This window comes from Drosophila virilis, chromosome 4 (assembly GCF_030788295.1).
Source record: "Drosophila virilis strain 15010-1051.87 chromosome 4, Dvir_AGI_RSII-ME, whole genome shotgun sequence".
NCBI lineage: Eukaryota > Metazoa > Arthropoda > Insecta > Diptera > Drosophilidae > Drosophila > Drosophila virilis.
In genome coordinates this window covers 19780290-19805626 of record NC_091546.1, presented here as the reverse complement: position 1 = coordinate 19805626, position 25337 = coordinate 19780290, and the positions used below count along the sequence as shown (strand labels likewise).

At 39.2% G+C, this 25337-nt stretch overlaps 1 protein-coding gene across 3 annotated transcripts in view; it reads right to left on the bottom strand.

Annotated features, from left to right (window-relative positions):
- Nucleotides 1-25337, bottom strand: part of uif (sushi, von Willebrand factor type A, EGF and pentraxin domain-containing protein uif) — a 37432-nt gene that overhangs the window by 8417 nt on the left and 3678 nt on the right. For all 3 annotated transcript variants that reach the window (XM_015172541.3, XM_032437611.2, XM_032437610.2), the window contains exons 3-7: nucleotides 14007-14157; nucleotides 6210-6291; nucleotides 1843-3273; nucleotides 1575-1777; nucleotides 23-1513 (exon numbers count right to left, since the gene is read on the bottom strand). In XM_015172541.3, coding sequence (XP_015028027.2) covers nucleotides 23-1513; nucleotides 1575-1777; nucleotides 1843-3273; nucleotides 6210-6291; nucleotides 14007-14118 — 3319 coding nt within the window. In that variant the 5' untranslated portion in view covers nucleotides 14119-14157. The remainder of the gene's footprint in view (nucleotides 1-22; nucleotides 1514-1574; nucleotides 1778-1842; nucleotides 3274-6209; nucleotides 6292-14006; nucleotides 14158-25337) is intronic.

Here is a 25337-nt window from a genome sequence, read left to right as displayed (position 1 = left end):
TCTGTTGGATTCAATCACTAACAATTGCATTCCGGTACGCTGGCATTCCATTGACCGCTGGACAGGCAAAGCGCCACCGAGCTGCCGCTCATTATGTAGCCGAAATGGCACTGGAAACGCACCACATCGCCAAAATGATAATCGTTGCGTTCGCTGAGCAGCTGGCCATTTTCGGGCGCCTGCAGCTCCGGGCACATCAGTGGGACACAGGTCTTGTTGCGCTGATAGGTATCGCCGTCGCGTTCGCCAGACTCGGAGCGCTCAATGTGATAGCCAGCGGTGCCATTGGATGAATAGAGCTGATAGCCCGTATTACAGGCGCAGGAATAGCTGCCGGGTGAGTTGATGCATTTTTGATCGCAGCCGCCGTTGTTTTTGCTGCACTCATTGATGTCGACACAATCCAAACGGGTGCAGCCCATCAGCTCCATGCGTAAACAAGGTGCACCCACATAGTCCTGTATGCGGAAGCGTATATAACGCGCCTCAATTGGCAACGGCAGATTGAGTATGGACAGGGTGGGCTCCAGTATTCTGAATTCCACAGCTGTTCCATCGGGATTGGCATAATCCTTAAAGACATCTGTCAAATCGTTTGTATATTGCAGGCGCACGGCCGAGCTAAAGGCCACATTGCCATCAGGACGCTGCACAGACATGGTACGGAAACCGCGCAATATTGTAGGCGCCTTGAGATCAATCAGTATCCAGTTGGCACCGGGCTCCAATGAGGCACCGCACCATCCATTCGTATTGAGTCGCAACAGAGACTTGCTGTAGCCGGGTTCACTGGCCGAGGTGCTGATGCTGTCATCTGGAATACCGCCATTGCCCAGACCCAAATCTCCCACGGGTCGGCACTCGGTGGTCGCGGTAAAGCCCGGCCGGCACTGGCAATGGAAGGAGCCGTTGGTATTCATGCAATCGGTGGTGGTCAAATCACATTGAGAGGAGCTGCACTCGTTGATGTCCTCGCAAGTGGGTGGCTGCTCAAAGCGCTGGGCCTCGCTGCAGCGCATGATATTGCTACCAATCAGCTTGTAGCCCTTGAAGCACTGCACCCTGGCCTCATCGCCAAACAGATAGGAACGTGCCGCATCCACCACGAAGCCATTTTCAATTTCGGGAAACTCAAAGCAGCGTTTACGCGTGCAGCGTGGCACATCGCCACTCCAGGTGCCATTCGACATGCAGGTCAGCACGGGATGCCCGTTGCGTTCATAGCCAGGCTCACATTCGTATTGGACAATGGTGCCATAGCTGCGTCCGCCGCCATTCAGCAGGGTCATATTGGCGTGTGGCACCTCCGGCAGGGCGGCGCACTGTGAGGCCATGCAATGGGGCTGACGCTCCCAGCGTCCGTCAGGCAGGCAGGAAATCTTTTCGATCGGTTCGTTGGAGGCAAATGCAAAGCCAGCATAGCACTGGTACATGGCAATGCCGCGATATGTGACATTCGAGGAGCCAATGGAGAAGCCGTTATCAATTTGTGGCACAGGACCGCAGTAGACCTCTGTGGGTAAAATAATTGTATTGGAGAGGCAGCATTGGAATGAATGAAACTAACGACTTACCCTGACACTTTGGTATGTAGGAGACACTCCAGTTGCCACCGGGCAAACATTCCGTAACCAGACGCGTCTTGCCGGTGGCAAACTCCTGTCCAATGGGACATGTAAAGCTGACCAGCGTGCCGAAGGCCGTGTCGCGACTGGAGGCCAAGGCCCCAATGCCGGGCTGCAGCTCAGGGCAGTCCGCAGAGAAAGTAGCCGACCAGCTGTACATGATGAATACCAATTAGTTTGGAATGCGTTTAGGTTAACTGCAACTTCCTTGACTTACCCCGCCGCATTATGAAGCGCATCCGAAGTAAATTTAATCAACATTTCGCCAGATGACGCAGTCAGGGTCAACTTGGGCGCTGCAGTGCCCGTAAAGCCGTTGCCCGAGTGGAGACGCAGTCCGGACGTTGAGGAACCATCGAAGACCTGCACATTGTCGCTCTTGTGCACAGTGAACTTGTCGAACTTGAGCGAGAGCGGAGCACGCGCACCATTTCGTATGGTAAAGAAGCACTCCTGATTCTTTGGATAGTCAGCCAAGCCAAAGGCCGGCGAGGTAACTGTGCCATTCCGTGCCGTGATCGTCGCCTTGCAGCCTTGAATGTAGCGCAGGCTGAAACCCTTGCCCGCCTCGCCCAGGCTAGACTTGAAGTAGAGATAGAGCGCGTTGCCGGTGGAGATGATCACGCGTTCATTCTGCGATGTTTTGCCCGTCAGCCGGGCAATGGTGCGACTCATGGGCGATTCGCCATCACGTATGAGTAACTGATCTCGATTCTCGGCAATATCTAAATCATCGACTTCAATAGAGATAATGCGTCCTGGCTGCGCTTTGATCACATACAGGCACTCCAGACCGCCTGGATATTGCTTGGGATAGTTGGGGCTGGTCAGTATCTGACGTTGTAGGGTCGCCTTCAGCGTGCCGCCACAATTCTTGGCCTCCGTTTTCCACGTGGCCCGGAAACCCTTGCGCTCCACACTACCGTCCGTTGTGAATTTGACAATCATAAAATTGGAGGCGGATACAAATGGTTGTGTGGTCAGATCCTGTTTGCCACTAAGCGTAGCCAGCGATACGGATTTATCTTCGGTGCGTCCACCGACCAGAACTTGGACTGTGTCAAAGGTTTTCTCCGTCTCAAAGTCCTGGAACTGAAGTATGATGTTGCTGCCCAGCGGTCCCTCCAAGGTCCACTTGCATTTGCTCAGCGCACCATACTTGTGCGGATAGTTGGGCGTCTCAATGACATCGCCGCCGGATTGCATGTGGAAATGGCATTGGGCGGGGCAGTCTAGCTCATCGGTGCCATCGCCGCAATCATCGCTGCCATCGCACTTGAAAGCCTGATTGACGCACTTGCCATTGGCGCAATGCAGCGCACCCTGGGGACAGGCCGGGGCGCGGCACATGAAGGGCAACAGCGACTCGCAGGTGCCCAGATCCCAGCTCTGCGCCTTGCTGGCGAAACTGGCCGCCACACACTCACCGGACTCAGCATTAGGCTGCTGCAGAGACCAAAAGCCCGAGTACTGTGAGATCAATGCGCCCGACGCAGACTCTAGGGTATTCGTGCGTAAATCGTCCAGTGATGCCAAGCCCAGCCAGTACTTGTCGGAGGCGCGCTGATTGGGATCGCTGGCGCGTGCTATCGCCAGCGTCTCATTGTTCTCCGCATAGCTATCGATGGCCACCAGCTCGGCGCCGTATCTAAAAAATGGGAGAGAGGATGTCAGTGATTAGTGTGGTCTCTATCTGGGAGCTCGAGCTTCCGTTGCACACTTAACGCAATTTCAATTATGCAGCTGCATTTTTTAAATGCGCTTTACTTTCTATTTTGTTGCCACTGCCTTATTTATGCTGTTACCCAAAAAGTAAACACGTTCACTCGCAGCTAGAAAAAAAAAACACAAAAGAAAACTTTCGTTTCCAATCGCAAGACTTCTTTCGTTATTTCAAAAGCGCACAAACTGACTTTATGCGTTCTACGACAGCTGCGCGTCAAGAGGCAGCTGAAGTACAAAAACAAGTTTCCAGCTTTGAATCTTTCAAATCTTGCATATTACACATACGCAGGGTGGGCGCTGTGGAAACAGACAGCTTTGAGCAACGCCTTTGTCATTTGTTGCAGCTGTTGCCTGATTGCATGCCAAAAATTATGCATGCTACAGCCAGTGTTGCCAACAGTTTCGAAAAAATTAGCTAAAAAATAGCTGAGCACAAGCTGCCACAAAATGGCTAAATCAGTTTGCAATTACAACTATTGCAAAATTTAGCTAGAAAATAGTTAAGCTTGCAGTACTATTTACGAATCACATAAACATGCTGCGAGGCTAATACCAAGTGAAAACTGAAAACCTGGCCGCATACATATTTAAGTAAGTGTGCATTTGTGCATAGCTAGGGAATTTGTTGCTTTATTTTTGTCTGGCACTTGGCAATTTTCACTAAAAAGCCAAAAACCTTTGTGAACATTTGATTTTATCGTGTTTTTAAATTGAAATAAACAATTTAATACAATTTAAATAAAGGGGAATAAATGAAAAGTTTTAATTTACTTTTAAAATATTTATATTACAATTATTATCGGAATTATAATTTAAATAAAAAGGTTCGGCATTTCGGCTTACGTTCAATTTAATCCCATGTCTAAGGTCCGTTATGGCAAACAGGAAATGCGGATTCCGGGTTACATTTGGTTTAGCTCTCAAGCGATTTGACTCGACTCGAATATCTATTCTACTTATTGATTTGAATGAACTGTTTATTGTTTTAGTACATGAATTACAATTTATATTTTCTTTGGTAAAATATCCAGAAAAATGCTTTGGCTCAACAAAAGGTTGGCTACCTGTTTCCGCACCTAATGCCAAAACGCTAACCAAATAAACTTGTTCAAATAAGCAACTGCCAAAACTTCATTCAAAATGTTTTCAATGCGTTTTCACATCGGCTACGCCCAAAAAAAAAATACTTAAGCCAACAAGTCCAAAATACATGAATGCCTTTTTTTTTGGTCACAGCTCCGTTAACTTAAAATGTTAACGCCTTATCGGCGCTTTCTTTCATTCTACCCATTTCGCATGCTGCACACGCAAAATCGTTAAGCAACAGGGAGAAAACAAGTAAGAATTTTGCAGTCGGGTGTAACCGACTGCGTAATGCTTGTTCACAATCCAATAACAGCTTAAAAGAGACTATTTGGTAAATTTACAGAAAGACATCGATTTTTGATTATTGCCATGCCTTGCGCTCAACATTCTTCAGTCTGAATATATTGATATATATAAAATAATAAATATAAAGAATCTTATATAGAGAGCCGCTTCATAACCTTTATACTCTCTTTACTTTGTGAACAGAGCATACAACAAAAAAAAGAAGAAAATTTCACCCAGAAAAATATTTCACATTTCGAGTGTTGAGTTCAGCACAGACGACACCTGACAACGCACTGTTATTTGTTATACCGATTTATATACGTAGTCTAAATTTATATGTTTATTTGTTTTCTTTTTGGCAAATCTATCGCTTAAACAATTTCGAGCTGTTTGTCGTGTGTTGAACTTGCGCTGAGGTAAAATACAATGAAACGCCAGCCGCATTTTAATTGCCATTGGACTGGGGCGAGGTCTTTGGCATGTAAATGACGTGTGCACATTAGAGAAGTAGCCAGTGTCAACTGGTGTAGCCTGTGCCGGGCATATGTAATTGCCAGTTAACACTTGACGGCGAAGAGAAATTGCGTAGGCCATTGACATTAGACTAGCCAAGTACACGGCCAGTCAATATGCTTATTAATGTGCAACCGAAAAAAAAAAAAAAAAACTAAAATTCATTTCGGCTTACTTTCACCCCACATGCCCCGCGGTCAGGCCAAAAACCGGCGATTCACACGCTCATTAAAAGCAAGCAGAAATTTTGAATCGATAAAAAAAGAAGCTAAGGCTTTAATCAAATCGAAACACTCTCAATTTTCAAGCCAAACCCAAAAAATAAAAATATAAAGCCAAAAGAAAAAAAAGGTTTACGCTGCACGAGCTCTTAACTCTTGAAACTCTTGGAGCAGGTGGCTGGGCACTGAACGGACCGCTCGCAAGTATTTGGGTCAACAGTGGGTTAACACCCAGAAAACCGAATCAGGAATGTTTTGGGGCCGAACGCCGGAAGCCTATCGACGACTTTCTTTTCGCTCGAACGAAGAGTGTGGAAAACAGAAAAATATTATGAATCATCGGCCAACGAATTATGGCTTATCGATGGCCCGGCCAGTCGGGCCAGAAAAACAATTTCAAACTTGGCCAACACTGTTTGGGACGCAGCCCACTTTGGCATTGACAGTTAACTGTCAGCGGAAATGCAATGCGGTGCCGTAACGGCAACTGCTGCAAGTACTAGCACACACACACACACACACACACACATACACATTGAACGGCCTGTCAGGTAACTAGTCGCTAACTAACTTAGTATCTATCTATCAAGAAGAACAGGTAGCTGTGCTTATTGAAGCGTAGCTGCTCTGAGACACCGCGCAACAAGTTGTCTAAAACAGAAGTCCGAACCCACAACTTCCTCGATTTCTATATATGTACATATATATTCAAATTAACATCTGATTATGGTTATGCTATGGTTTTACTCACCTTCGACACAGTTCGGCGCTTTTCTCCCACGAATGTTTGATATTAAAATATTTATAACAATTTAAGCCGCGCAGTTCCCAGCCTGTAAATAACAAAAAACAATAATAAATTCGTATTAGACAAGGTCACAATTCATTTGGAAAACTGCAAGGCAAACGCAGTGCAAATTTGAGATTTAGAAATAATTGGAAACATTTGTTGCAAACTAGACAACGGACACCTGGTGTAATATAATATATATATTATTCTTTAATTTCGAAATTCGTTTTTAATATTTATAATTATTCATACTAATTTGTATTATTATTATTATTTCTATTTTTACTATTATTATTATTATTATTATCACATTTGTATATTCATTTAATTATTGTATTTTCTTATTTTATTAAAAGCATATCAAAATTTTATATGCCTAACATATATAATTGACATATTTTTAAATAAATAAACTTTTTATATTGTATCCAGTAATTTTTCATCGACCCATGCAGGTTTCTTTGTACATGAATAATATTCAACAAACCCGTACAATCTTTTAAGTTTCTTGCTTTAATCAAAAAAGGCTTAATTAAAACGAAGCATAATCTAAATAGATTTGGTTTCTCTTCGTAATATCTTGTTAATTCACCGCTTATCAGCAAACCAGTCTTGAAGGCATATTCCTTCTCCTCTGCGCTTGATAAAAGGAGAAATTACTTCCCATAACCAAACTCTTTGCATAGCCCCCCATTCGACATTAAATTCTACAACAACTTCTTCGGGCAGCTCTTGACATTTAATTCAGTTGCAGTTGGTTTCCCGCTGAGATCTCTAGCGTGACCCCAATCTAAGCGACTTGTTTTGCATAATTTAATTTCCACATCTCTGGCTGTGGCTTTCTATGCCATTGAGAGACATATGAGCTCTTTAGATTTAATTGCTTGTTCTGGAGACACAAGCACTTAATTGAGTTATTTACTCGACCAGCCTGAATACATGCATGTTGTATTAGAAGATAGCTTCTAAGACTTAAGTATGTAATTTTTATTATTATTTTTTTTTTTAGAAAATTACAATTAATTATTTGGCTCGTGGCGCTTTCATTTTCCTCAATCTAAATGCGTTGCGTTTTCCTGGTAAAATGGGAAAGTTGCTGCGACATGTCGAGCCCGCCTTCTGTCGGCTTGATTGACAGCTTTCATTTAAAATCAAATCGGCTGAAATATGCCACAAGGCGCGCGCAATGTTTATACGACGTTTCAAAATTGCAAAAAGCAAAAAACCAAAAAAAAAAAAAAAAATAAGCAAAAGTATTTAAACAATTTTGCTGTGTGTTTGAAAAGAGTCAACAAAAGTTGTCACCATCGTCAGTGCCGGCTTTGCCTTTGGTGCCTTTTGGTGAGGCTTCGGCGGGCTCCGAAAGCTGTTACAGTTTTTTTTTTTTGCAGACTGACATGGGCTGACATGGCTCAGTGTGTTAGTTAGTTACCATTTGGCATGGACTTTCACGATTTCCGTGTAGCTGCAGTTAAATTCAATCGATGTGCTTAGATTACGCGGAAAGGATGTTGAAACATGATATTACGGATAAGACTATCATTATTTATTCCCTTAAATTTCTACAATTTCCTTTTGCCAAGAAATACATATAGTTGTATTTTAACAAAATAATTTGTTATGGCTTGCATAATTTATACTGTTTCGTTTTATTTATAATCTAATATACCAGGCATTACTGTGTCAAGCCTTGATCTAAGACCGTTGTCTGAGCTTTGACAGGGCGTAAATTTAAACATAATAACTAATTACCTGTGTTTTTTGAGCTCAATTTTTTGTGCATTCGGCCAACTGACCTGACATAATAATGTCAAGCTTGAATGCGTTAAGAGTAATGGAGTAATGTACACCTGAATCATTTTAAACATATATTTTGACATGACTTTTTTGGGACATGACTGCTTCAAACATGGAATTCAAAAAGTTTATCATAGGCCGAACCTTTTATTTAACATTTGACAAACCAAGGTTTGAACTGAACAGCCTGGGTTAATGGATGTGATAAATAAGTTTCATGAACCGAACCTTAAGTTTGTGCAGCCCTAATAATTGCAGTACTTTTATTTGATCTCAATATTTTGTAAGCATCTAATTCAGTTAAAAGCCGCAATCTGCTTATGTTAATTTGGTCTGTCATGTCGGCAAATTGCTTCAAATTCTTTGCCAATTGTGCGGCTCTCATCTTTACTGGCCAGACAGCGTATATTCTACTTTTTATATATATTTTTCGCTTTTTTTATTATGCTTATTTAAGTGTTTACCGCTATTTGCCACAATTCCAATTTATTTATTTGTTGCCCATTTACCGCAGCAATTTTAATTTAATTTTAGCTGCGCTCCGTACCAACAAATACCCAAACATAACCGTACGCTGTGCCACTTAGCAAGTGAAAAAAAAAGGTAAATAAATAAAAAGTAGAACTGGAGAGGCGCAGACATTTGGATTCTTTGGTTCTTAGCACGCTTCAATTGAAATCAGTCGAACGGCAACGGAGACTTACGGAACGGTCAGCAGAACAAACCTCATGTAATTGTATTTAATGGCCAACTATTTGTCTCTCTCTCTACTCGACTCCCACTAAGTGTGTGTGCGTGTGTGTGTCTGTGTGTGTGTGTGTCAGTTTGTCCGTCAAGTAGCTGAAGTTTCTCTAGAAGCAATTTAAGCCACGTAACCAGCCAATGGCTTCGAAAAATTCCTTTACTCTTCGACTGGGTGCAGCAACAGCTGGACAAGGTTAGCAAGTTTCTCAGTTCTTTTAATTTTCTTTGTCAAACGTGTGTGTCTTATACCCTAGTAGAGGGTATTACTACTTAGTGATGAAATATGTAATGCATAGACGAAGACATCTATGAGCCCATGAAGTGAATATAATCTTGACCATGCCTGTCTGTCTTTCTCTATGAAACGACATCACATCCAATATCATAGCTAGAGCTTGAATAAATGTAGTATTTATTTATTATGCTTCTATTTAAATATACGAATTAACCTGGGACTATTAAAGTATATTGTTCTGTAGGAAAAATAGGAAGAAAGATTAGTTTCTGTATGACAAACTTTTCTGTTTTTCAAGTTGTCTTATTCTATTCACTATTCTGCTCACATATTTACAGGCCCCAAGCTTTTTGGCTAAAAGAGTATTTTATCTTCGGGTGGCCGTTCTTGCTCGTTTTTACTTGAATTTGCATGGCTGTTGACTGCTTTATTGAATTGTGCCACATATTTGAAATGCTTGCCAGGAAGTTTTGTAAGCCATTTACTATGCAAATTTGCTGCGTGACTTGATGTTTGTTTTTTTTTCTTTATATATATATATATATATATATGTATATATATAGAAGGCCTTTAAGCTTCGCTTAGAAAATGTATGCAACTGCATTTTTTAGCCGTGCTCTAATTGCCAAAGCGGCAGCTGCTGAAAGAGCAGCCAGAGGCAAACATCTCTGCGCCTGCTGCTCTGATCATTGTCTATAATTTCAGGCTCAACACTCAGCGGAACGCTCTCTGACGAAATCTTGTGTGCACAATACAAATTAATAATGTGAGAATTTCTTACGTAAAATTCGAAGCTCATACATACAGGCAGGTAGGGAGCGGCACACACTCTGAAGAAATATGTATTTAACCAGAAATGACAAGTTTTTTTTTTTTGCCGAATCTTTGCACTTTATCAAATTAAAATAAACAAAGAGCTCTTTAAAGAGATCTGAGACCAATTTTTGAAAGGCTTAAGCTGTGAGAACTTTACTTGGATTGGCTTTTGGTATTAGTTTTAAGACAAAAAAAAAACCAAAAACAATCGAATGGCCTTGCAAAAGTAGTTTAAGTAACTGGGAAAATATGTCTAGCACCCTTTTATAAACATTAACTATGGTATTTTTTTTAAAAAAATGCAGTGCAAATATTTTGTTAAGACTCTAAATCAATGAAGTCATAAACTAGAGCTCAAAAATATCTATAACAATTTTGAAATTGAAAGGTAAATAATATCTCAAATAAGAGCTCATAAGTAGCAATACAGGTTTAAAATTCATCTTTTCAAGAAAATTAATAAAATACCTATTTTTCAAGCAACTAAATACTCGCTCTTTGTGCACTTTGCCAACTCCTAACTACACAAAACATTTAGATTTAACCCATTTATTTAATTATGTGCTATTAACCCAAAAAAAAAAAATACCTTTTTGATGTCCATGCGTGTTGTCCTATTTGGAAATTCACTTTGGCAATTTAATTACCAGCATAGTTTTTCATGTTTTATTATTGTTATATTGTTGTTGTTGTTGGCTGTTCTTTTGTGTTGTTACTCTGCCGAAACAAGAAAGTGAAAATCAAGTTGCGGGCACGCATAAGTTTCACAAGTGCAATAAATCTTCTTGTGCCCCTTTCATTAGCCTCATTTTTTATGCATTTCTTTGGCTCGGCAAAGCGAATTTATCTTTGCCACATTATCTACAAGAGATCTTTCATTGCGTAGAAAGCGGAATTGCAAGAACACATATATCTTGTAATTCTGTAATTCTAGCTGTATTATTTGGCTTTTTTTGCAGCTGTGGATTACCAGCAGGTAATACGAGTGCTTTAACTTTGATTTTGCTAGCTGTCAATGGCCGTTGCCCAAACGTTCATTAAACCTTTGTGTCTAACGTAAAGTTCATTTAACTTTTCGCATATTTTATGCTCTGGCCAGTGCTCATCTTTAAGTCGCTCCCTCGCTCTGTCTCTCTCTCTCTCTCTCTCTCTCTCTCTCTCCCTCTCTCTCTGTCTCATTCTTTGTCTATCTTTCCATCATTCTCTGACTAGCTTTACCTTTCGCACACAGTTCACACAGAAGTCAGTCAACTAGAAAAGTGTTGACTTCCATAAACCACCGACAAATTTGTTTAAGCGCACGCGCATTTTACGCTTCATGATTTGCTAAAATGTTGAATTTTGAAAATCATAAATAATATCACCCCATCATAGCACACATATGTGCTATAAGACCCTAATCAGAGTGTCATATATCACTTGGATTGTGCGTGCTGACCCAGAAACATGTTCAAAATGCTGCATTTTTCGAGAAGCAGCTCACGAAAAGAACTTGATTTAATTAGCTTTTTCGAGCAGATAATGATTATAATGATAATGATGATGCTCTTGGCATTTACTCAAGCGTGTCCAAAAATTGTGGAACTTAGAAGTCGTCGCATATTTTGTTGTTGTTGTTGTTGTTATTGTTGTTGTTGCCTACTTATGCGTTTCGTTACGTTTCCAGGTAAGTTTGCGAGTTGTTTGCTTAGCTGGTCTGTCTGTTTATCAATTTGAGGCATTTACAGTTAGACATGAGATGGTTGAATGACGGTTAAGGCATACAAACTTTGGTGTGGCTCCAGTTAATATAACACATGCCTTAAATCCCAGCTAACTATAAATAAAAAATACTTCTTCAGCAAGGCCTGATTGAAGAGTCACCTCTTATAGGAAAACATGAGTATGATGTGATGTGGTTATTAGTTACATTTTTTCATATTTATATATATATTATTGAATATTATAAAAAAAAGCTACGAAGTGTGCTGAAATATTGTGCGTTATATAATATTATATGTATATATATTTTTATAAATAATGAGGTGTCACATCAGACTGCTAGCAATTGAGTACGGCATCTAATGTAATCTTTAAAAACGCCCATATACCCATTTATATTATAGGCCACACGAAAAGCCATCAATAAAAGTAATGCCTAAACTAAATAAATGCAATAAACGCAACAACAACTGCATGAAACGCCAACAGTTTGGCCTATTTTTGCACAACTGCACCTAAAACAAGTCAAACTCACACACAGACACACACACACACACACATACATTAGCATGCATACAACTGCAGAAATGCTGTCTGGCATATGAATCAAAAACACAGCCAACGTAACATGAAAATATCAAAAGACTTAGGCAACGAACTCGTTTTGGCCACCGTGCAGTTGGCGGCTCCGTTGGCAGGTGCTTGCATGTGTGTGTGTTTGTGTGCATGTGTGAGTGCATATAAAAGTGTTAATAAGCACGGCAACTGCAGCTAGTTAATATGAGGCAGCTACAGCTATTCGAACAACAACAACAACAGCAACATGCTAGGCAGACTGGGACTGGGACTGAGACTGGGACTGAAGTCGGGCAACAGGAGAAGGAGGCGACCGACCGATCGCCAAGTTAGTCAGTCAGTCAGGCAAACTTGGCTTGGTATTAAACAACCGTTAAGAAATCTTGTTTCGAAGCGCGTTAACGTTTTTTCCTAGCTAGAAACTTGTCTCGCCTTCCATATGCGGCCATGGAAAGTACTCATACGAGTATATACATATATATAAGTATATATATAATCTTTGTCAGAGTTCTTGCGCTGTAACTTTGTGCTGTCATAGCCATGGCATGGCGAGCATTCTTGGCATTATCGCCCAGTGGGGCAACAACAGCAACCAGTTTGGCATATGTTATAACCGTTATCATTGCCAGTTGTAGGTGGCCATCGAGTGAAAGGCAACTGCGCCAAGTGTTGACTGCTGATTACAGGCCACATAAAATGATTGATTGGCTAGTCCAGCATTTCCGTCAGCTCGACTTTTTTCCAAAATGTTCGCTTGTTCTGGCCAAAATGTAGCGGTCCAACACGTTTGGCGGGTTTTGGGTACTTTTGTGTCGATTTGCCATTAACGATAAAGTCGCACTAGTATTTTAATGGCCAAAGTGTGCGTGGTATTTATGAAAGGAGCTTCGAGCTGTAGCCTAATGATAGCCAAGAAAAACATTTCCTATCCTAGGGCCTGAAATAGCTTAGCAACTGATGAAAATAATTATTAGCCGCTGACCCCAAGCGAGGCTCATTTTCACTGTTAGCAATGAATGATCGACAATTTTCTTATTGAAGAAAACTGATTATCATTATTCCATTCATTTATTTTTCCAGACCAGACAAAGAATTCATTTGCTTATAAACAGCATAAAATTCGTATAAATGTGTGTAATTATTATGGAAGAACAAGCATTAAAGGTCTTTAATAGCATAAAAAGAAGATTTCCTCTGGTTCAATCGGATTAATTAATGAATGATGATGTAGTAGAAAAAGATTTCTCCTTATAAAAGGTTCATTTGTATGAATGAAGGAAAACACTTAATGAAGTATGAATACCCATTGATAAACTCAGCAAGCAAATTATGACAAATAAAAGAGGTAATAAATAAAAAGCTAAGCCCAAATCTGTCTTAAAGCTTTCTATTAAGAAATTCTCGATTTAATTTGAATTTAATAAAATCTGCTAAATCTAATTCTCGCTTGCAGCCTTGTTTAAGAGTAAATAATATGCTTTAAGAACGTTTCAATTAAATACTTGCTTAAATAATTGCCTTGCTAGCAATTAAATAATTAGAAGTTAGCTTAAAAATCAAAATAACGCATTTAATTACAGTTTAACATAGATTTAAACGTTGGCTAAATGCGCGGCAGACACACAGCCAAAAGCCAATTAAGTCGACGGAAATCAAAGACAATTTGCCCGGCCCATTGGCAAAAGCCAATTCCACATCCGTTTTGACTATATAGAAATATATACATATATATGTATATATTTAATGCATGTACATCCATATAATTACATTTATTTTCGCTTTGATTTATGCGCAAGCTTTTGGCCACACCTGCAGCGGCCACGCACGTGCCTTTTCGAATTGTTTAAGTGCAGCTTAAATTGGAAATTCAAGTTGAATGCGAAACTTACCATTTGGACACGAAAACGCCTCGTCCGCTGTGGTTGTGTGTAGCAGCACCACCAGCAGCAACGACAGCAGAGCGGCCAGCCAATGCGAATTGGCTGCCGTCGACTTGATCATGTTGCCGATTTAATGCCAATTAAAGTTGAATTGGACAGCCTGCAAGAAGAATATCAGAAACATGTAGTTAAGTTTGAGAATTTATTTCTAAATACAATAAATAGCAAGAAATGAGTGTAAAAAGTAATAAAAAATTATGATAATAGGCCGCGCCTAATTGTTTAAATATATTTGCCAAAACTGGTTGGCTTATTTCATATCCCAAAGAGAATCGCATATTACTTGAGCTCAGATTCTTTTAACCATTTTAATATGTTTAGCCGTTTAGCAATTGTATCGCATCTGTAAATTTGAGTGCAGCACGTGTTTTGTGGCTTTGAAAACTTTGCGAATGCGGTTTAGAAAGTTTCTGCGCCAAAAAATAAACCACAGAATTCAACACAAACAACTAGCTTTGCATATATTTCACTCAGTGACTAAATCGCGAGGCCGCTGCCATGCAATAAATTTAACTAATGGGGGGTTAATCGCTTTTGGTCGCGTGAAATTGCGGATTGGTGTTTCTTCTTTTGCGAACTGAGCTATGTGGGTTTGAAAATAAAACAACAAATACCAAATGACCAAAGTCTAAAATTTGAACTGATGAAAGAGTAATAATAAAAGATAATTTATGCATACAGGTTATATGCGTAAAATTAAAGAAATGTGTGAAGATCGATTCTCCATTTATCAACATGCATTCTTTCAGTGCTTGCTTTTTATACCCTTTTATTATAAAAATATACCCGTAAGTATATATATTCAAGAACAACATCAACAGCCGAGTTAACTGTCTGTCCGCCTGTCTGTTTCTATGCGAACTAGTCTCTCAGTTTCAAAGTAGTCTTTCTGTTGCAGGCAGTACATTTGTCGGACCACTATGTCATACAATTGCAATAAGAACGATCGATTGAAAAGTTGTTTCTTATATGGAAAAATTGTCTGTTTTCTGATATATTTTCATTCAACATACAACTGGCATATCTGCATATGAGAAAGGTCTATAAAGCTATTGAATCTTCAGCGTGCCGAAAATATTAATTTGTAATTTGTTTTCCCAGCTACTTGGTAAATATTAAGATTAAACTTTATTTTATTGAATAAATAATCCACAAGAAGAGTTAGGCACGCACAAATCTTAACTTTAAAGCTTTCCAGACGCCCATTTTGATTACCCTTTCTCAAGTTGTTACGCACCCAAAAAAGAAAAACTTGACTTCATAATTTATACAATCATTTTTATATCTCCGCCTTTTACACTTCACATATAAAGTTTAAGGCTCTTTGCATTGTTGTCATAAGTCTCAAGTGCTTGTCTGTCTGAACTTTATAGTTCACTTTTGTCTCATTGTTAAATGCCCGGGCACACACAGTGTGTGCGTGTGTGTGTGTATTTGTGTGTGCCTTTTCATTCATACGCTATGCAAAGTAAGTCATACAGTCTGGCGTTTTGTGTTGCTCTGAAAGCCGAGATCGAGGCGCAAGGTTGCCGTTATTGTCAAGTAATTATAACTAACTAACACATTATGCATACATATTTGTTGTTTATATTATATTTTTGGTTTACACGCGCATAGTTTAACTTGTTTTTGGGTGCTGTTTGTGCTTGGGAAAGGTGCTTGTTAGCTTAGGCGGTAAAAGTTTGCAGAGCTGAAACTGAGTATTTTAATTTAAGGGAATTTATCGGAATTAAAATATCAGTTGACAAATGTCTGTCAGTTAACTTAGACTTAAAGCACATTTGTAATTTCACTTTTATTACTTTAAACATAGTTTTCGATTCGTACAAATCACTTTTTATGATGCTGCCCAAAACAAGTTTGTTGCCTAAGTCTTTTGTAATGATTTTTTTTTGTTTTTTTTTTTTGCTTTGGTTTGTTTACAATGATATTTTCGTTGCAGCTGTTAAGCTTGACGTATCTGATACTCCCTAGACCAGCCCATTAACAACTTCCGCAAACAAAATCTCCACACACAAACACACACACACACACACTCACAGACAGTTGCTGCTGGCAATCTCAAATCTCAGCTTAAAATTTAGTCAAACGCGAAGGTTGTACAGCTTCGCACCTTGCACATGTTTCATTTGCGACTGGAGGGAGAGAGAGAGAGACACACACACACATTTACAATGCTTATTAGATAACTTTGATTAATGCACGCGAAAGGCTGAAACATAAGCCAAGAGCCGCACAAAGCTGCTTACGGTGTCGCTGGCGTCGGCGGCTCTTTTTTTATTGAAAGCCAAATTAATTTGCAAGTAAGCGCAGCAAACTCCACACGCACCACACGACATCAGCCAAGATTCAACAGCTTTCAAAGTTAATTAACGAAAAAAAAATATTGTTTTTCCCGCACTTGTAGCGCAAATAATATAAGCAAAAGGGCGGCGGCCGTTTCTTAATTGCCTGCATTATGCAACGCGCATTATTTTTCCTTTTATACATATTTTAGCGCGCACTTTTTTTTCAAAATCTTATATGCATTTTCAAATCAAGTTAAGGGCGAAAATTTTAAATATAAAGATATACTTATATAACGATATAACATAACATAATATAATATAATATAACTATAATATTACATATAATATAATATAATACTCAAAAACGAGTTTAAAAATAAAACAAAAATAACGATAACCTTTTAAAATAAATTAAAATTTCGATGTTTTCTGTTAAGTTAATACGAAGCAGCTTTTTAATATTAAATAATATGTATTAATTATAATTTAATAATTTCTCTTTAATCAAAGTGCTTAACTTCAATTCTATCTATAATGCGTAATCATAGCCATGCATTTATTGCATAGTTTTCTTGTATCTTTATGAAGAGGGTAAGAAAGAAAAGGCTTTAAGGGAATGACAATTTATGCTTATATTCTTCTTACAATCAAATACTTAATTGAAAGAAATTCCAAAGTGACAGCACACCCCATTACCTTTTATCAACATAATGTTAAGAGCCTATCCTAATCTTCTGTCAGTCAAATTCTAAACTCTAATATATTTTATTATTTATGAGAGCATGAAATGGCGGAACAAAAGTGCCAGCATGCCCCGTTCAACTTTAAGTTCAGGGCATACAAAAATCATTTTAAATCCTATTTCGCTGCGGTGCAGCTGTGTAGCCACCCAAACCACATTTTTGTGAGCCAGCAGCCGGCAACTGTTGCCAATGTTGTTGCTGCAATTAGCTGGCTATGCGGTTTGGCCCAGAAAACAACTTGCTGCCAAACATTAGTAGCCAGCAAACTGGCTGCAGCTGCTGTTGTTGCTGTTGTCTTTGTTGTGTGTTATTTATTTTGCTGTACAGCACAAATATTTGCGTGCTTGTGTGTGTGTGTATGTGTGTGTGTGTGTGTGGGTGATGGGTGCCATTGTTTAGTTTGCGGCAAGGCGCCAATAAGTGCAGACCGCGGCAACAGTTTGTTTATAAAAGACATGTGTATTTACTTAGCGGCTGAATGAAGGCTTAGACAGTGTCAATTTGGGGGCGTGGGCCGATCGGGCATGGCCACAAAAAAGTGCATAGTCATTAGCTAAGCTGAGTATTGTATATTAAATGAATGTTTTTTCAACGCTGACATCAATTTGTGCTGATGAGTCAAAGTCACAGTAACTAAGTTTTTTTCTTTAAAGTGGTATCATGTGTTGATAGAAGCTTATTTTAATCAAAACTGAAATAATCACTAAATTCTCAATTCATTTTATAAATTCTATTAAGCTAAATTCCATTCTCAGCACCTAAAGCGAAACGGCAAACATCGCTAACTGTGCTTAACTGTAGTTTCCGCTCATTTAATACCAATTCGATGACTAATTGAATTACTTGATCATGTTCCGCAAACTCTTGTGACTTTTCGCCTGCCCTGTGGCCATACAATTAGACGTCAGTTAGAAGTCAACACCCCGCCAGAAATATCTTGCTTATATAATCAAAGCTAATGAGCGCAACCCGTAAACATGAATCGAATACAAAGCACGAACTATGCCAACGGGCAATACTATGGCCAAAATATTGTCTGGATAGTGGTAAAAATCTCAAATTTCTGACAGCACATCGCATCATCCAATCTCTGACTCAATGTGCATTTTTAAAAGGCGCCTCACCAACTGCAATATGCAATATGCAAATAGCAGCTGTCGTATGCATACTAATAAATAATCGATAAGCTAATACGTATTTAGCATGTTAATAAAGCGCCGGGCGAGAGTGAAAGGCTTGTACAGTTTGGCTTTGGCGTACAGCCTTTTGCCATAGCTTTGATTATGTATCTATAAAGTTGATTATGCGCCAATTGATTTGGCAATGTTCAGCAAAATTTACATGAAAATTGACGCTATGGGAAATTTAAATTAAAATTATACAATATTAGTGGTTGCTTGTTCGTAATCAGTGTGCAAGACACCTATTTAAAGCTATTTATTAAAACGTTTTGAACAACAAGCGAATGAAAGATAGTATTAAATAGATGCTTATCACAATGCATTGCGACAGGTGATTCGATCGCAACATATATTAAATAGTTTTATAAACAAAAAAAAAATGTTTGGTGGTTCAGCTAACAATTTAAATCAATATCTTGCTTTTGCATAAAATTCGTTTCAGATGAAGGTTAGACCAAAATCAGAGAGATTTAATAAAATATTATTAATATCCTTGATGCGAACACTTCTTTGCTGCTTAAAGAACAAAAGACTTACGCAACGAACTTGACAGCTTCAACGCAAAAAGAAACTCAAACTACCCACAACTTGTGGCTGCAGAACATGCAGCAACAGCAACAACAATAGCAATAGACCATCATCAAGGCAGAACAAAAAGACTTTGAGTGAGGCAATGCCAGCCGAATAAAACCTTTTTAGCAAACATGTCTGCAAAGCTGTTTCGCAATGCGCCGTGTCGAGGAAAACGTTGAGACTCATGGAGCGTCAATCAAAATTCAAATTTTCAAGCATATGCAAAGCGATCGAAATGAAAATTCAACAGCACAAATGAATCAAAAGAGCAGCAGCAGTCGCAGAGAGGCTGTAGCCAAACCGGTTGTGGGTTTACAGGTAAAATTATTGATGACACCTTCGACATTTAAGCGCAGCCAGCAAAAAGGTTGACGATGACTAAATGCAGCTCGGCTGGTTGGCATACAGAAGTCCATGGCTATGGCTATGGCTGCAGCCGTGGCAAATGGTAAAAGTCAACTGGTAAATAATTTTTTGAACATTTTTTTCTCCACTGACTGCCAAGCCAGCTGCCGGCTTGCCATTTATGGACTGCATTTAGTTTTCCATTTCACATTGGAAAAACGCCGCGTGTGTGTATCTACCAGTTTTTCATTCAAACTGCAAACTGAACTTTCACTCACAGCAGCACTTGCCTGCCGCTTGGTCAGCTAATATCGGCCACACAGCTCGAGATTTGTGGCAAACTCGTTTCGGTCAGCGTGTGCTTTTGCCCGCCCAACTAATGATCGAAACTTTATTGGTTTTAGCTTTGATTTTTTATAATCTTACAGCAACTTTGTAAATCGGAGTCGCTTGAAGGTCAATTGGTTGTATGACAGCGCGCATTTCACAAATTGGGTTTGTCGGGCGGGTTCAATTATAGAAAGGAGCAGGTGAGCACGAAATCGTTTAGAGAAACAGGTCGAATAAATGGTCTATCGAAAAGACAACTCATTTTATAACATGTTTTAGTTTGGGGCTTAAGCTCCGAGAAGTCGGGCTCAAGGCTTGTACATAAAACAACGTAGCCATATGAGCAGGCAAAATAAAATTCTAATTAATATTTAGAGCCTGGTTTCATAAATATCGAAACACGGCTCAGAAACGGAACCGAAAAACGAATTGTTCGATTTGCAGCCTGATGTCTTTATGCTATTATTCGTAAAGTAAGCACAGAGCACACGCCTCAGTCTCACTTTTATTTGCGATTAATCCATAGGTATTTTTTATATCCGCTTTGGATCCGTTATTCGATCCGCTCTTGGCAGACTGAATGGCTGCAGCGCAACAAATCGAACTGTTTCGAGCAAAGGTTCTACAATCGACAAACCAGATTTTTATGTAAATTTCTTCGTGTTGTTGCTGATCTCAGCGCGATTTCATTTCTGTTAGCGACTTTAGACTTAAGCTCTTGTGTATTTGTGTGTGTTATTGATCTTTTGCCTTAGCACAAATTTGTGTGTTTAATTTCGGCTCGCAGGTAGCAGCAGCATCGCTTCGAATAGCTCTTGGCCAGGCTGCCTGCCAGCCGGGCATTGGCCAGCCTGCCAATAGCTTACAGCTTACAAAGAAAACCAGCTGGGCAGCCCCATTGAACTAGTTTCGACTTTTTTTTTGTGGCATGCAGCATTTTGGATGCTTGGTATTTGGGTTGCCGCCACAAATAATGTGGCCAAAGCCTCAGACTTTGCTTTACTTATTGAGAGAGCGCTACTTGAAGGGTCTAATGAGCTGTGAAGGTTGCGGTGTGTGTGTGCATACAATTTGTGGTCAGTGTGGGCTGGTAATTACCGACAAGGGTTCGACTAGGGGTTAATTGCCTGGCAATATAAATTACCTTAATGATTGGCTTTATTTATTTGTACATATATATATATATATATATATATACATTTTTTAACTTTCATCCAAGTCGATTTCATTGATAAATCTTCAAGAGAGACGATTGCTTATTTCTGGTAAGCCAAATAGAGCTTCAGCTAAAGTGTTTACCAGCTTCAATTCACTTTTCACTCCGTGTGTAACTTGCCACCGACGCGTCGCGCCGCCAGCAGCTGCTACAGCAACTAACTACGACTATGTTTAGCTATGAAAAACAATGTTTGTTTTCATGTGCAAGCTGACGAAAGCTGAGCAGAGTACACACAAACACATACTCACACACACCAGTGGCACACACAAATGGTCAAATGATTTCTACTGTCCGAACGCTTTCACAATGCAATCGCAGCCACCGCATTAAGGCGACAACGAAGGCGTCTGGCGGGACGGGACGAAACGGAACGGGGCGTTGTCTGAAGAGCGGGGGCTGGTGCAATTAATGTTTAAGTTGTAAATAGACAAGAAAGAGTTTTGCTTTGCAATGAAAAGTGAAGTGAAAAACTTGCTCATCACCAAAAAAAAAAGAAATATAAATATACCAAAGAAGCAAATCAACAAAGCAACAAAAGCCTGGCAAAAGCGAACTTAAAAATGCTAAATATGCAATGGGCTGCACCTATGCAGACACACAACAACCCACACACATCCACACACGCACACAAAATCGCACGCACACACACTCACACGCACACACCCGCACCCGCACCTGGTGGCGAGTGAAGTCAACGAGGCAAACGCAGCCGTGATATCATGCAGCTAAACACAACAATACTCATTAAAGAGCGACACGCCGAAGATTTAATACCCTTCTCAGATGTGCTTTGCAGTTTTACAAATATGTAAAATAAGAATAATGAAACTCGTAATTGATAAGTTTCCAAAACATTAATATTATTTAAATAGAAAATATTTATGTTGTTAACAACAAATCATTTTCGTTTTATCTATATGATAGGTCTGATGTGGATAAGACTTAGCTCATATATAGAGGGCACAGTGAAAAGAATAAAAATTTCTTAAAATCTATCAGTTTTTCATAAAAAAAACTTAATTTTCCCTCAATGTGCTCAATGATTTAGTACATCTTGGCAGTGCCAACCTATGTATTCTCTGTAGCTGTGAGACTAGTTTGGCTTTATCCACTCGCTTGTTGATACTGATCATGAGTTGTATATATATATATATACTATATATACATTATGCACATTTCCTTGACAAATTTATAATACCCCCTGCAAAGGCATAAAAAAGTGGCTATCATGATCAAGCCGCGCACACGGTCACAGCGCAGACATTGGAATCGGTAACAGTTTTTAGTGACTTTTTGAAATTCAAGAAGCAGCAACGCAGCAGATACTCCAAACTCGAAAATGGGCGCCAGAATGCAGCAGAAAGCCACACAACGCAAACAGGTTAAAGCCAAGTTGGAAATAAATATGCAGGCAGACAAGTCAAGAGTCAGCGCTGAGCGCTGAGGGAGTGTGTCTCTAACTGGGTGTGCGTGTGTGAGTGTGTGTGTGTGGCTGTGTTTGTGTGTGGTGTGAAGCAGTCATGTGAATTTTATAGCTTTTTTGCCAAGGTATTTGCTTGAAATTTCGGCTGTAAGCTGAAAGTGAGCGTTGTTTGAGGAATGCATAAGTTGCTCGCCTAAGTCTTTTGTATGCTAGCTGTGTATCCAAAGAGAGAGGGAGAGCAGAAGCTTGAAGATATTCGAGTTGTAAAACTGCGAAAGCAAAATTTTTATTGTAAAGTTAGCAGAATCACTTCAACATTTTACTAGCCAAAACAATAATGAATAATAAATATAATATATCATAAATATATAATAATATAATAAAAAAATATATTAAATAAATTTGATAATAAATAAGATAAAGAGCAATCGCAACTGTCTAAAAATAGATTGATGCACTATGAACAACAGAAGTAAGCCTCAATATCTCAACAAAGTATGTACATAGAATCTAGCAAATAAATCCAGTAATATATGGATATAAAACTGCTAAATCCAATAAAAATCCATAATAAAATAAAACAAACAATAAGATTTTTAAAGGAATATAAATATATAAATTATGTTCTTCTAATAAGTTGATATATTTAACAAGTACTTGTCCATTTGCTGCCACTTGCTGTACATATATTATTATATATATATTTGATATATATAAACTTTTTAAATATTTAAACAAAAGAAATACTTTTACTATGCTCGGCAAGTATCATATCACAGCACGCTTAATCACTTTTTAACAATTGTCGACAATGACGGCGCCAAAACGTTTTGGCCGGACGCTCCACAGATCCACTTTCTTGTGGCATTATGTGCACGTAGCGCACAATTCTCACAATTAAAAACTAATATTAAAAAAAAAATAATAAAGAAAGAGAAAAATTTTTCGTGTCAATTGTAACTAATCGACGACGGCGGCGCCGTGAAAGCGTCCACCGCAGCAGAGAGATGCGGCTCGGAAAACTTACGAAACTTACTCGTGTAGAGTATTGTCAACTGTTTTTCAAGATGATTAAGCGCCTTTTTTTATTATTATTTGTGTGTTTCACTCGCACAAAAGTCACTTAAGGGCGCCATTAATTCGCTTTTAGAATAGAGGCTTGAAAACTTTAAGCACTTTCACTGTCAACGCAGGCGGAAGTTAAGCTAAAGTTGTTGATTAGAAAATGTTTTCCGATTGAAATCCAAATAATTGGCAACCTATAATTAGTTACTGATTGCTACACACATGAGTTGCTGCTTAGGCATAATATACAGCTTGCATGTTTTTCTTTAAAACTAAAGACTTAAGACACGAACCTGGCCGACAGAGGATCTAAAGATTCGACCTGGCATGCCAGCTCTAATCAACTGAATAGATCTTGTTGTTGCCTGAGTCAGCGGGCCACGCCCCATTTGCGTGCCTCTATTCTGTAGCCTAACTGACACTTGATGTATTGTGCGCTGTTTGTCAAATTTTCGAGCCACCGAGCGGCTTATTTATCGGCTAAGAGTTTTCTCCTTCAATAACAATCAAAATGTGTCTTGTTTCATCTTCCTTTAAAATGACTTCTTGCACCTTAAAGCAGGTAAACAAATCGTCAAGGTATTTTCCATTGTGTGCTACTATTTCATTACCTGCGGATGACGGGGGATTTGTGAATTGAATTTGATTTCTTTTAGGGTCGATCGGCCGCCGTCTAGGCGTCAGCTGCTATTTATAGAGAGAACAAATAATGCCCGGCTTATATCAGGGCATTTTAATGTTGACTTCTTCTATGCTGTATTTTTTTTTAAATTATTTTGGATTAGATTGAAATTCTGGGAAAAAGTTAAGACGAAAGAATGTGGATTAGATTATTGGAACATTGGACGTACAAAGCAGTCTTTGAATGGATTCAAGCGAACATTGAATTGAAAAAATTAAAAGGAAATTAAATTGAAAAAATTACTTAAAAATGCTCTTGAATTTGAACCAGCAACCTCTTAACAGCTAGTCTGACGCATACATTTTAATAAAACAACAAAATTAAATATTGCTGCTGAATTTGAATCGGCAACCTCACAATAACTAGTCCGACGCTCAAAGCCAAAGTCATGCAAGCTTATAAAATCAACCTTTTCCCCACTTTAAGACTATTTCAGCTTCTCACTTCTTACGCTGTGGGCTAGGCATTGATCCTTAGTCAGCTAAGCAGAGCAAACCCTTTTATAGATATTATCGGCTATCTCTGGATATCACACTTGTCGCCAGTCAGCATTTCTCAACTTCCGTTTCATTCGCATGCCAATAGACAAATTATGACTAATCATTGAAACCGCAGAACGTAAAACACGCGCTAAAACAAGTTACACAGGTTTCTTTTGGCCGCACAAAAATTTCATCTAACTAAATTATTAAGCAGAACTCATCCCCATAAAATCCATAAGACGTTGTACTAAAGAAATCATGGCAAGCGAAACGAGTTTATTTGCCTGCGTCAAATACATAAATATATGAACTTAGCAAATAAAAATGCTTGCCAAAAATGATTTTCTGTTTACATAGATCGGCGGAGGCAGGGAGCGCGGGTGTTGTTGGTGGCAGCTAACACGTCATTTGTTCTGCATTTCACTTCCAGTTAATGAAATTTTCTAAACCTACAAAAATAAACAATAACAACAAGACTACACAGTTTTATGTTATTGTTTTTGTTGCTGTTGTTGTTGTTGTTGTTGGTGTTAAGCAACAACACGCGGCGAGTGCGTCTCGAAGAATTGAGGTTAACTCTTTGTGCCGCAGCGCTCTCGCTTTTTGACTCTCCACTTGGAAGTTGACTTGGCCTTTATTGAATAAATGTGACAAACGAATGCGAGACCGACAAACTGACGAACTGACAAACGGCCAAACTGACTGACGCACTTACAAGCCGGCCGCGGCAGACAGTCGGCAGCTTTTGTTTTTCTGTTTTATAGAAAGTAAGAAGAAATTGTTCTTTCATGCTGATTGCTGTTGTGCTACTTATACGGCCAGCTCTTGGCATCTGGCTGCTGCCTAGCTATAGTCATATGGACCTCTCTTTCTGACCCAATCGTATCGATCAATCAATTACTTAAACACAATCGAAACGCCACTTAATGCACAATCAGATTTGATTGCC